Genomic DNA, 14,080 nt, shown 5'->3' on the forward strand with positions numbered 1-14,080 from the left:
ATGTTAATGCTAAGTGTAAACGCAACCTTAGGTGATCAAAACTCGCTATAACTTCCCAGCATGTTGCTTCATGTTTCAAAAGAATCTGATGCATACAAACTGATTTCCATGAAAAAGGTTAAACTCCTAACATAAATAGTTAAGTAACAGAAAATGATATAGAATAAAAACACATGTAAACATATCTAAAAATTGCCCATAGATGCATGCTGTATGGTGTCTTTCCTGACATAGAAACTGTGTATCTGAATAATATCCTAATATAAATAAATGGTAGTAATTACTTATAGTGACCTTCTTGTATGTGTTATTTTGGCCTCAATTTCTGTATTTTATGCAAAGACTCAACCACCAGAGGGCATACACGAGCTTTGAACGCGTATTTGATACCCTGGTGGATGTCGCAAAGAAGACCTCCTATAAAAACTGTGGCACAGCATTACCGCTTTCTCTTCGTTCGGTGAACACTTGTGAGATGTTGTATTGCAGCATGTCCTCCTCGGAAAGTCGCGTTGTGATTGCTGGCATGTAAGAACTGCTGTTTTTATTAACAGTCTCGTTTTTCATCATTTTAACGCTCGCTTGAGAATACGAAGATGGTTTTGATTTAAGACTAGCACTGTAAAGATTTAGTAAGTTACTGAACGTCTAAGATTTCAGTCTTTATTTCGCGTGATTACATAAAACTCCTAAATATTCCGTCAGGTTGTTGTTGAGTTCGGTTTAAGAATGTTAACTTATCTTTTATATTTTGTTTATAGAGACTCCAGTCCACCTCATGATGGTAGCGTTGAGACCATAGGTTGAGGCACGTGGCCTCGGATGACTCGCTGTACGTGCTGAACATCTGCGTTCGATGTAAAGTTAGCGGTTGTAAATCGCATTAAACTCGATAACGAGTTAAGTTGGCGGTAAGTGAACGGAGCTTGGACGACAATCTGCTCATTAAGTTGTGTAAACATTGATGCTTTTGAAAAAAAAGACATTGAGCCGCTGATGACTTCTAACACTTTTCTGACACCTCGTATGAACGCTGTTTCAAGCAGCTGATTATAAAATCTAGTCTGAGGCTCTTTTGCTTATTGCAACCGGGTTTTGCGAATTTAAGGATTTCCATGATCATGAAAAGCTTAAGTGCCCATTATTTTTTTTTCTTTCCCAGTACGTTACCAGGAAGCTCTTCGAAGTTTCGTTTAGTCTGTTCAGAGCATAGTTGCATCCTGCTGACTCATTGTTAATGTCATAATGTACTTAAATTATATTAATGTGGTTCTATAACTTGGGAGTTTACGATCTAATTTGGCACATGACTACAACAGAAATGGAAGTGCTTTTGTCAAAGTTTGGGCACTGATTTTTGTGGCACTTAAGGTATGATTCTTGTTACTAATATTGCTCGTTTCTGTCAACCTTTACAGATGGTAAGAAAGTTCCAAACTGCAAAAATCTTTTCCTAAGAGGCAAGACCCTTTTCATTTTCTACCCCATTTAATTTCTGGCTCATTTCAATCTGATAATCCAATGAAATGTGATTTTCCTGTAAGGTTGTAATGAATTTTACTTTCTAGTAGTACCGGTTTGTACTGCAGTGATGAGAAACCGTTTGCAAAGCTGATCCATGGTTAATGGTCTGATTGTAAACTCTCTCCCTGAGCTGTACTAAACCCTATACTAAAGTATCTTTGAACTGGTTAAAACTGCACAGCCAATGCAATGTCTGCATTTATATGGTGCACCTTTTTACATCTTGTTTTATTTGCAGATGTAAGAAGACCAAGAAGTCCTTTTGATGGTGTACTTCCTTGGAATATGATCTCTGGTTTCTGCAAGGATGTCAACTAATGTGCAAAAGTAACTTTGAAAATCGAAGTGGTGCTGTGGAGTTTGAATTTCTAGTTGGATGTTTGTAATGCGTCAAAAGTGAATAAACCTTTAACGTGTGAAGTGTATGGCTGTATGTTCTCTTGAGACCCTAGAGTGGTGCTTCTCCTCTTTACCGTTACCACTTCTCTTTATATACCATTAAGAGTCTTTAAGACCTTAATTTACTAGCAAATACTAAAATATGAGTGGGCCGCTGAGCTAATAGACAATGCTTTGCATTACCCACCATCCTACACGGATGATCCACTCGTTTCTGCAGGAAGACCGGGTTCCTGAGACCGTTACATACTCCCTACTTCCGGTCTATTGCTCGTGCTCGCTTCGTTGTTTAGTTCAGTTCATCCCACCGACTGATATTTCAGAGCGAGTTTTCATAGATCCGAGTGTGTCTGAAAGACGAGCTCTTCGTATTCGCTCCGAATCAAATGTACGACGTTTTCACCTAGACTCGCGCAACTGTTGGATTTAACGTTTCGCGTTTAAATGAAACTTGTAAGGTAAGTGAACGTGCCGCCGTCGGTGACATGAAATGTGTATGTAACGTTATTCAATTAGCGATAGTTCTGTATGTAGCGAGTAAGCTTATTGTCAGGTGTTGTGTTTTTGTCTAGCGCTGTCTTGTGATGCGACACCCACGCGCCACCGAAAAGCTAAACGTGTGCACGGAAAAAATCTTTATCGTTAAATTTGTACGTGTCGATTGTTGAAAGTCACGTTATTGTGTTTATATGATGGTAATTTCTTATAAAGGGTGTTGACCATTAAAAAAAAACGCGATGTTCCCTGAAACGGTTCGCGTGCTGATTGATGTTTGAGGGAGTGGTAGAAAATCATGTTTTTGATGCTAATTATATAGCGAACAGCTGAGATTATTGATGAAATTCGGCCATAAACGTTCACCGGAAGCACATAAGACCAGGAACTCGGGGATTCAGTACCGTGTACGACAAGTTAACATCTGGATCAGTTTGGTTCATTATCCCTGGCTTCGTGAGGATGTGTTTGATGGCAAGGGCTAATGTGGGGAGAGACAGTTTAGTGATGTTTTGGCTTTTTTTCGTTTCAAATCAAGATCATTTTAGGGTCGGTTAATGTTTATGGCTTTATAACTTTATTTGTACATAATTCAATTAATACGAACAATGACTTGAAATGTGACTGTCCAGGAATACAAGAAGAAATAATAATTGTATATCTAAAACCACCAAAAGTCAAGGTAGTTGTAGCTGTGTGTGTGTGTGCTATATATATATATATATATATATATATATAATCTATCGGTGTTTAAAACTAAATATTATGCCAACATCATTAATCGTTTATTAACGTGATTGTTTTATTTTAGTGAATGATGAGTCAGTGACCAGTAAGGTTATATGGATACGAGAACAAATTTAGGCGATGTTATTTGGGTTCCTAACAATAGAAATGAGGACAGATGTGTGTTGAACTAGATGTGACCATTAAGAATCATAACCAGCAAGTCAAATCTATTTTGTTTGACCAAATTGCAGATTTGAGCCTGTTAAACATTGTAATGCTGTTGTTGGCCACACAACTGCTGTTCTTTTTTTAGTTTTCTGGCAAATAGCCTCTCCATAAATCTCTTTAGTAATCAGGAACATGAGTGACTGACATTTAGAAACATGTAATATTAATCATAGTTAAAGTGAAGTTATTTTTACTACATTACTACTACTTCTACTGAATGGGCACATTATGTCTATCTCTACATTTCTAAGAACATTGTTTATTCTTCTGGAGTTTCTTGGCAGAAAGACTATGACGTAAACTATTAGTTTTTAATTCAAAGTGCTATTTTTTTGGTACAAAAGAAGAAGAAGAGAGAGAAAGAAACCACACAGCCTCGTTCCTTATCCGTCACAGTCTCATGTTTCCATGACAACCGTGACATCAGCACTTTGCAGGGATGTGTGTAAGGATGAAAGACTCTTCTGCTGTGGTTCTCCATGGTTACCAGCCACTGCCTGCCAACTGCAAAAGTTATTATCAGTCACATGATCATTTGACCTACATGGCGACTAACTCATTATCAGTTACAATAAAACGATACATATAATTAATATAATTAATGTATATTATGTGATATGTGCTCCTGTGGCGCAAGTTGCAGAGCGTTGTGTAAGCAGTGCAAGGTTGTGGGTTTGATTCCCAGGGAACACATGTTAGGTAAAAACTGTTAGCACTGTATGTCGCTGGATAGAAAAATAATAATAATAATAATACATTTATCATTCTGCAAAATACATACATTTAATATGCAATAATGCATACATTTATCAAGAAACACACAAAATCAAATATTTTCAAATCAAATTTTCTATAATTTTATTGGAAAAAGGAGATTTTCATGTTCATGCATCAGTTGCATCTGTATAAAGTAGTCAACATTTGAAGTGGATCACAATTGTCCTAAAACCAAAATGATTAACTTTTTGGATCCACTTCAAATGTTGACTACTGTATCCTGTAGGAGTGTAATGTATGGTGACATGAGTAACAGTAATGTTGAGTTACAAAATTGTTTATTTATTAAAAACTAATTTATAGAAGAGACCAGTTTAAAATAACTGACTTTTTTAAACAATATTCAAACACTTCAGGAGTGTTACAACACTATATACTTTTAAGTATGCTTTAGGTTGGTACAGTAATAGTAAGCTATGCATTGTTTAGCTTCACTTCATCCTGTATTTTCTAACAGTTTTTTTTTATTCATTCATTTATTTATTTTAGATTTATGAACAATCGTGCACCATCAAATAAGAGATATCAGCCAACAGAATATGAGCACGCTGCTAACTGTGCCACACATGCGGTGAGTTGACTGTTTTCACTATTAAAGGAATCTCTGACTCACCTTCAGGCCATTCAAGATGTAGTTGAATTGTTTTAATGACTAGCTCATCAATTGATCCTCTGCAGTGAATGGGTGCTGTCAGAATGAAAGTCCAGACAGCTGATAAAAACATCACAATAATCCACAAGAAATCCACACAACCTCAGTCTATCAATTAATGTCTCGTGAAACGAAAAGCTGTGTGTTTGTAATAAACAAATACATCAAGTTGTTTCTAACATCAAACCATTTCTTCTGGCTAAAAAGTCAGCTCGTTTGAATCAGGAAAGAAATATGCAAATATGTTTTACAGATGGATTTGTTTATTATAAGCACACATCATTTCTCTTCAAAAGCCATTATTACCTGGAGAATGTGATTTATCGTGATTTTTTTGTCAGCTGTTTGGACTCATTCACTGTAGAGGATCCATTGGTAAGCAAGTGGTATAATGCTAAATTTCTACAAATCTGAAGAAACATTTTGGCTGGCCTGAGGAGGAGTAAATTTTTAAGCAAATTTTCATTTTGGATAAACTATTCCTTTAATCATAAGAATGTAGGCTATATATAATAAATAAATGCCATACCTTTGATTTGAAATGATTTCCTGTAGAGATGCACCGATCAACTGGCCAGGGGCCGGAGTTAGCCGAATTTCCTCACGATTGGCCTGGACAAGTGACCGACCGGTCAATCTGCCGATTCCGATCCGGTCCGTTTTGATGTCATACTTATGCTCCCATCTACATGTAAACATGTCATTTCACGACATGATTTGAATTGCATTCAGTGTAAACGGTGACTGATAATGTATCAATATCGTACCAGATGAGGCTCGGACAGAGTGACTACTGGAGAAATCAAAACAAATGAGCGCAACAGCACAACTGAAGCTGAACTGAGCAGAACTGTTGAACTGTTGATCCTAGAACGAATGAATGACTAAATGACTCACTCATTAAAACCATAATTTGCCACCATCTACTGGTGGTTTGGTAATATTTAAAAGTAGCACTGTATTTTTCATAACATTTATATTTATGCTTAAAAAATATGTTAAACATTATACCATATACAATTATTTATGATTATGAAATGCATTTGTGATGTAAATGCATGTATGGCACCTTAGCTTCATCAAACAGTCTGTGTAAATACATCTAATGCCACTTCAGATGCAGCTTCTGTGTTTCCTGCAGTGAAAAGAGATAACTGATTCTGAGATACTGATTTCATTTGAATGGTAACAACTCTACAGTTTTCTATTAACTGAATTAATTGAAACAATGTAAAAATTTGATGTGAAAAAATGACACATTTAATAAGGTTAGTGGAAAAAAAAAAGATGAGAAATTACATCTACCTCTTTCTAGTCACAAAACACTTTATTATTTAACATCTGTAACTTAGTACAGATTGGGGGAATTGTAATGTTTAATAATTACACATTTCTAATAATTTCTTTTTTTATGCAAATAATTTTTTGATTGATTGTATTTGCTGTCAATTGTAGTTCTTATAGGGCTAAAAACAATCGGCAAAAACAGTATCGGTAGGTCACACTTACAAAAAAATCGGAAATCAGAATTGGTCTAGAAAATTGCAATCGGTGCATCTCTAATATCCTGTAGTCTACAGTTCACGTCATTCATGAACATGTTGTATTTAAATGTTTTGTGACTGCATTTTATTCTCAGCTCTGGATCATTCCCAGCATTGTGGGTGGGATCTTGCTGTACCTCTTATCTGATGACCACTGGGAGGAGATTTCAGCATGGCTGTATGGAGCGGGACTATCAAGCCTTTTCATCATATCCACAGTTTTCCATACTGTCTCCTGGAAAAAGTCTCATCTCCGGTAAGGCTTTCATATGAGTGAAATCAGCTTTTTGATCAGTACATTTTCAGTCTGTGTAATGTCAATCCAGACACTTGAACATGAATATTTTTCTAGTGATTTGTGTTTTGTTTCTTGTCATGTATTTGAGTTTGTGGAAGCGATTGTGTTCACATCATTTTCAGGCCTAACTGATAATCCATCTTTTTACACATTATTATCTACGCATGTACTTAAGAAGTGAAATCTAATAAGTGCTGCTTTACTTTTTAGATCAGTTGAGCACTGTTTCCACAAGTGCGACAGGATGGTGATCTATTTCTTCATTGCAGCATCCTACACACCATGGTGAGCTCATGTAGAGAGTGAATGTTGTTCATGCAGCAATTTGAGAAATTGATTTTTAGTCTGCGTTCGGGATTAATGGATTTGTGTTGGGCTGTCATAAATTGACACAGTTTCAGGTGGGGAGACGGATAACAGTTTAAAGATCAATGGTTCATATGTGCCAATATAATATAAGTTTGTTTCCTCTAAGATGTGTAAATGGAAAGTTTTTCAGTAAAAATACTGATGGTGCCAAAGATTCTGTTACAGATACCACCAATAATCTTGTAAAAAAAAAAAAAAGATTGATGCCTAAATTTAGTACATTTTGTTATTCATTTGAATTGACTGTATTTAAAATTTCATGTAAAACCAAACCAATATTTTGAGAAATGTAAGTTTCTGAATTATGTTAAACTGATACAATTCAAAACAATTCCCAAATTTAGCTCAATAAATATCACTTTGGGTTTAAATTATGAATTTCAATTATACTTTTACATTTATTTATTTGGCAGACTTCTTTATCTAAATTGACAGTACCCTGGAAATCAAACTGTGAGACTTTCTCAGATAGTTTGATGTTGAAAGTACCATTAGTTAAAGATCTAATGAATTTATGGCAGGCTGACACTGAGGGATCTGGGTCCATGGGCTGCCCACATGCGCTGGGTGGTCTGGGTGATGGCCTCTGGAGGAACTGCCTACGTGTTCTTCTTTCATGAAAAGTGAGCTTGTTTTTGGATAACGGTTAAGAGTGTTCATTTCTAAATTTTAGATTTACAAAATTAGATTTTTTTTGTAAGAAATAACAGTTTGTTTAATTTGTTGATTACATCACCCTGCATCATATTTGCTGAATGAAATCAAATACTTATTAATTAAAGGATTATTTCATACAAAAATGAAGATTAGCTTAAAATGTACTCATCCTCAATCCATCCAAGATGTAAATGAGCTTGTTTCTTCATCAGAACAGGTTTGAAGGAATTGAATTACATCACTTGCTCACCAATGGATCCACTGCAGTGAATGGGTGCCGTCAGAATGAGAGTTCAAATAGCTGAGAAAAATAAACCACAACACAACTCTAGTCTGTCAAATGAAGTAAAAGGGTGCAAATTGTTTTAACTTTAAACCATCACTTCTGGCCTAATATAAGTCCATAATTCCATAATGGGTGATAATACTAAATTTCTCCAAATATGTTCTGATGAAGGAACAAACTCATCTACATCATGGACTAAGGAAAAGTAAATCTTCAAATTTTCAGTTTTGGGTGAACTATCCCTTTAAACATACATATAATTTGAAAAATCTAGAGAATTTTTTTTTATACATATAATTTCAAATACATACGAAACTACTTTTCTGTGCTACAGGTGAATATGTTTCTTGCATCCCCTTTGTTACAGGTTTAAAGTTGTAGAGCTGATCTGTTACATAGCAATGGGTGTTTTCCCCGCTCTTGTCATCCTCTCTATGGTAAGAAAATGAATGCTTATGAATTGAAAATGTCACAACAGACTATTAAAAATGAATTAAATGTGTGTCTGTTTTCTTTTTAGGCAGACAGGTCAGGTCTGTGTGAGCTGTTGGTTGGTGGTGGGTGTTATGTGTTGGGCATGGCGTTCTTTAAAAGTGATGGAATAGTGCCCTTTGCTCACGCTATATGGCACCTCTTTGTTGCAATGGGAGCAGGCATCCATTATTATGCCATCTGGAAGTACCTGTACACACCTGTCAATCAACCAACCAGTACGGCCCGGTGACACACATATGCATACACCTAACCACAAAATCATTTGAATATATATTTGCCAGTGAAGTGCTAAAGTTCTACTAAAGCATAAAGAGCACTGTTTATTTTTTCTGTTGTGTTTTTGCTAGCGGATGGTTTGACTGATGTAATTCTTGTCACTTATTAATAGGTCTTTAACTAGCACATACAACAGAGATTACATCTAGCCTTTGTGAGACTACAGTCATTTTGGACCTGAGACCGTGTGCAATCCTGAGACTGATAAAGGATCCAGAACAAGAACGTTTCTAGAAAAACTATGGACGTATTACACGAAGGTTTACAATTTTTTTAAAGGTACTGCAATGGTAAAATCACTGCCAGATATTTTTAAAAACACTCAACCTGAGTTGCGTTTCCCAAAAGCATCACTAGCTATCTATGATCACAAGTTGCATTGGATTTTATTGGAAACAACGGAACTTGCAACCATAATTGCTTTTGGGAAACGCACCCTCGGTTAGTAATTACTTGACTACAGTTTAAAGGTATTTCTGCAATTTCTGCTTTTTAAACCGATTTGGGATTATTCTACTAATTCTGCCACTGCCAGTGTGGAGATGTTCTTATTTATGTCAGAAATATGAGTACATTTCGTATTACTGTACACAGTATCAATTCTCCATGCTTCTAGTCTAGTGCTAGTATGTTGCATTTTGGGGGGTGTAATGTCTTTGGAAAATGCCACAAGTGCTTGATGACAATGTCCAGGAAAAGATTTGCCTGGACAGGTCATCTGATTTCATGGTTTAATGGAATTTATTATGATTGTTTTTTTATTTTATTTTTTCTGGTAACTTTAAAGTGTGCTTCATGGTAAAGTCTATTAATTGGTTTTAATCAAGTCAGAATATTGTTTAATAATAATATTAAATGATTGAATCAACTTGTCTACGTTATAGGCGTACACCAACAAAAATACTTTTGAGGGTTAGGTCACAGAGAAATAGCTCTCTTTTTACAGCTTTAACAGTATATTCAGAGTTGCATGGGGCCAATTTAAAGGCTTTTGCCAATTTTACTGCATTCCATTTCAGTGACAATCTAAAAGTGTTTTATCTTAGATGTTATTTATTAATTTCAAATTACAGCTGCTGTTGATGTTGTATTAATGATCATTTTATATGAGCGCTTAATAGGGTATAAAACATAAACACTTAGAAAAAAGTGTCATTTAAAGTTTTCATAAACAGGAGTAAAAACTACATTTTGAGAGAATATTGATGTACTGACTTCAGTACTGACAGTCAGATTCACCTCAAATTAGTTTGAGAGTCATTAAAGAAAACTGAAAACTGTCATCATTTACCATGTTTTGTTCCATACCTGCACTTTTTCTTTTTCTTTAAAATGAAATGTTTAGGCTACTCTTTCTTTCTTTTTTTATGGAGGCATGTTTCCATAAAAAGGGGAAATTGCAATTGGGACTTTGGACTCACAATTTGGACTTTTTCTCTTGTAATAATAATAATAAACAAATACTCAAAATTGTGAGATATAAACTTAGAATTGCCACTTTTTGTCTCGCAATTCCAAGTTTATATCTCACAGGTCTGAGTTTGGAACAACATGAGGGTTTAAATGATGGCGGTATTTTCACTTTTGTAAAAACTATAATACACAGTTAGCACACTTACCATCTTCGCTTTAGTGTTTACTGGTCAAGGTTTGTAAATTAGTTTAGTCATCTGTTTATTTGACTGATCAGCCAAAGCATTTGCTCTCAGGGTTGCCATCTCAGTGGTTGGTACCATCACAATTTCTTAAGCATTCCATTGTTGGTGCACTCCTTAAGGCCATACACATTTTAATAACTGTTTAACATTGAAAATAAACTTGAACATCATAGATAGTATTTTTAATCAGGGCTAATAAGTGATCAGGGGCACGTAGGTTGTTACAGCTACAGATTGTCAAGTCAAGTTTAACGCAGAAACAACAAGTCTGCCATTTTTACCTCTCAGACTACTAAACTGAAGTCTAAACTAAACAGGTATTTAAATTTGTATGGCCTTTACAAGCATATAAAACTCGTAATAGTTACCAGTTGTAACAGAATTTTTGAACAGAACGTATTTATTGTTTTACATCTTAAAATGATAGTATTTAATGTATTGTGAATCTAGAAAGTGTTTGGTCAGTAGTTGTAATCTATGTGTACACAAGCTACAAATTCATTATAGTGTTGATATTTATGTTCGCTGTGCTAAGATTAAGCATTTCGCAAGCATCTCTTTTCGATAGAGATGCTGTATTTGATGATGAGTGAATTTCAACAGAAATGTGTATGCTATTGAAACACCTCGCCTTAGTAAGTGAACATCTGTTTACGCTTTTAGTGTTGCAACACTATGTCAGGTACGTTTTTGCTCCCTTAAGGGTTTAGATGATAGTAAGGGCTGTTTGTGACTTAAATGAATAAGGTTTCAGTTTGAACTTGAAATTGCTTGTGCTCTCTATCTTGTCTAGGTATAATATCTAAATCTATACATTTTTGAACCCAACGAGTTTATGTATGTTTCTAAATTATTTAAGACTTTTGTTATTCTGTTGTATTAAGTGTTCAGTTTTTACCATTGTTGACTATTTTTTATCTGTTTAAGTATCTTTGTTTGGTGTATTATGCTTTATGACAAAGTGTTTGCTTGGGGGTTTATGAAGTTTACATCCAGTATACAGCTTTCACTGCCAGTCAGCCTGAGATGAATACATTTAGTTTTCCTTTGACCTATAGTTTAGTAAAATAAATAAATATGGAAACTCATATGATGCATGCTGAATGTACAAAAGTCCTTCTGCATACTTTTGAGTCACTATAGAATATGCTGGATGACTGGTGGTTTTAACATGTTAAAATGTTTAAAAGCATATGGTTTACTTCTGACTCAAAGCCAAAATAAGATGCACCGCAACCAAATTATTGCACAATTTAATGCTGGTCTGTCCTGACGAATCATACTTAAATGATGTACAACCCGAATTCCGGAAAAGTTGGGACGTTTTTTAAATTTTAATAAAATGAAAACTAAAGGAATTTCAAATCACACGAGCCAATATTTTATTCACAATAGAACATAGATAACGTAGCAAATGTTTAAACTGAGAAATTTTACACTTTTATCCACTTAATTAGCTCATTTAAAATGTAATGCCTGCTACAGGTCTCAAAAAAGTTGGCACGGGGGCAACAAATGGCTAAAAAAGCAAGCAGTTTTGAAAAGATTCAGCTGGGAGAACATCTAGTGATTAATTAAGTTAATTGATATCAGGTCTGTAACATGATTAGCTATAAAAGCTTTGTCTTAGAGAAGCAGTGTCTCTCAGAAGTAAAGATGGGCAGAGGCTCTCCAATCTGTGAAAGACTGCGTAAAAAAATTGTGGAAAACTTTAAAAACAATGTTCCTCAATGTCAAATTGCAAAGGCTTTGCAAATCTCATCATCTATAGTGCATAACATCATCAAAAGATTCAGAGAAACTGGAGAAATCTCTGTGCGTAAGGGACAAGGCCGGAGACCTTTATTGGATGCCCGTGGTCTTCGGGCTCTCAGACGACACTGCATCACTCATCGGCATGATTGTGTCAATGACATTACTAAATGGGCCCAGGAATACTTTCAGAAACCATGCAAAAAGGAAGCCATATGTGAACATGGTCCAGAAGCGCCGTTGTGTCCTGTGGGCCAAGGCTCATTTAAAATGGACTATTTCAGAGTGGAATAGTGTTTTATGGTCAGACGAGTCCAAATTTGACATTCTTGTTGGAAATCACGGACGCCGTGTCCTCCGGGCTAAAGAGGAGGGAGACCTTCCAGCATGTTATCAGCGTTCAGTTCAAAAGCCAGCATCTCTGATGGTATGGGGGTGCATAAGTGCATACGGTATGGGCAGCTTGCATGTTTTGGAAGGCTCTGTGAATGCTGAAAGGTATATAAAGGTTTTAGAGCAACATATGCTTCCCTCCAAACAACGTCTATTTCACGGAAGGCCTTGTTTATTTCAGCAGGACAATGCAAAACCACATACTGCAGCTATAACAACAGCATGGCTTCGTCGTAGAAGAGTCCGGGTGCTAACCTGGCCTGCCTGCAGTCCAGATCTTTCACCTATAGAGAACATTTGGCGCATCATTAAACGAAAAATACGTCAAAGTAATTCCAACAGCAAAACTCCAGCAACTCATATCCTCAATGCCCAGACGTCTTCAAACTGTTTTGAAAAGAAAAGGAGATGCTACACCATGGAAAACATGCCCCGTCCCAACTATTTTGAGACCTGTAGCAGAAATCAAAATTGAAATGAGCTCATTTTGTGCATAAAATTGTAAACTTTCTCAGTTTAAACATTTGCTATGTTCTATTGTGAATAAAATATTGGCTCATGTGATTTGAAAGTCTTTTAGTTTTCATTTTATTAAAATTTAAAAAACGTCCCAACTTTTCCGGAATTCGGGTTGTATAATGTAGAATTTGGATGTAGAAGTCTGTTCATGATACTTGATGTACCAAACTTTCATACATCAGGCTGCCTACCTGTCCTTGAGTTATGAAAAATAATAATTCAGTAAAATTACTGAATCTTCTATTGAAACCGAATCCACTTGAAACCTAACCCTGATCTCACTGTAAATATCATTTGTGCCTTTTCTAGTTTGGGTGTGTTTCAGAACAGTTCAAGGCTTTGTGTTGTTAGCCATTCTGCTGATTTACTCTGCATTAAAAGTGAAACTTTCACATGAAGGTATTTGTGATTGTGATTTTGTGGCAATGTTTGTATTGCCCCAGTTTTTGTATTTGTATTAAGGCCATGTTATTTCATACCAATGCTTTTTATCAAGGAAAAGTCCTTCTCTCTGAATCATTATTTCAGTCCTGCATTCTGTGTATTTTGTATGTCTGTGGGTTGATCAATAAATGCTAAGAATGAGAAAAAAAGCCTTTCATACCGTTGTAATTTTATACAAGCTTTTGAACCGATTATTTATTACAACGTTTAAGCCTACTTATAATACTTTTTACTATAAGTCACAGTTAATGTTGTGTACAGTCATGTTGCAAGACAATTTTCCCATTTTAGCCAAATTCTTCTATAAGTCCATGTTGTTTGCTGTCTGAAATAGACAACATTTCTTAACAATTCAATTCAAGTTTATTTGTATAGTGCTTTTCATGATACAAATCGGTGCAAAGCAGCTTTACAGAAAATTAAGTTTCTACAATATATTTATTAGCAGTTTGTCAGTGGTGACTATGTCAAATTGATGTACTTATAAGGCAGAAATGTACAGTAAAATTTAGTTAATGACGTAATCATTTGATGCAATGACGTTAACATTTGATGTAAATATCATTTTATATACCTTCAATTAAA

The 14,080-nt window shown here is 35.4% G+C and overlaps 1 protein-coding gene and 1 non-coding gene across 3 annotated transcripts; both read left to right on the top strand.

Moving 5' to 3' along the window:
• The first annotated feature begins 988 nt into the window (after window positions 1-988).
• LOC132142936 (small nucleolar RNA SNORD60) lies at window positions 989-1,073 on the top strand. Its single transcript, XR_009434128.1, has one exon. It is a non-coding gene; the product is annotated as a small nucleolar RNA SNORD60 (small nucleolar RNA).
• Window positions 1,074-2,106: 1,033 nt separating this feature from the next.
• Window positions 2,107-9,922, top strand: LOC132141861 (monocyte to macrophage differentiation factor 2-like). 2 transcript variants are annotated; one of them, XM_059551525.1, is made up of 8 exons: window positions 2,107-2,381; window positions 4,642-4,723; window positions 6,444-6,604; window positions 6,857-6,931; window positions 7,537-7,638; window positions 8,326-8,395; window positions 8,479-8,668; window positions 8,842-9,922. In XM_059551525.1, the coding sequence occupies exons 1-8, from the start codon at window positions 2,368-2,370 to the stop codon at window positions 8,847-8,849; spliced, it is 702 nt and encodes a 233-aa protein (XP_059407508.1). In that variant the 5' UTR covers window positions 2,107-2,367; the 3' UTR covers window positions 8,850-9,922. The 2 variants fall into 2 exon arrangements, with proteins under 2 accessions (XP_059407508.1, XP_059407507.1); XM_059551524.1 differs by having other exon boundaries at window positions 8,479-9,922.
• The last annotated feature ends 4,158 nt before the right edge of the window (window positions 9,923-14,080 follow it).

This window comes from Carassius carassius, chromosome 6, assembly GCF_963082965.1.
Source record: "Carassius carassius chromosome 6, fCarCar2.1, whole genome shotgun sequence".
Lineage (NCBI taxonomy): Eukaryota > Metazoa > Chordata > Actinopteri > Cypriniformes > Cyprinidae > Carassius > Carassius carassius.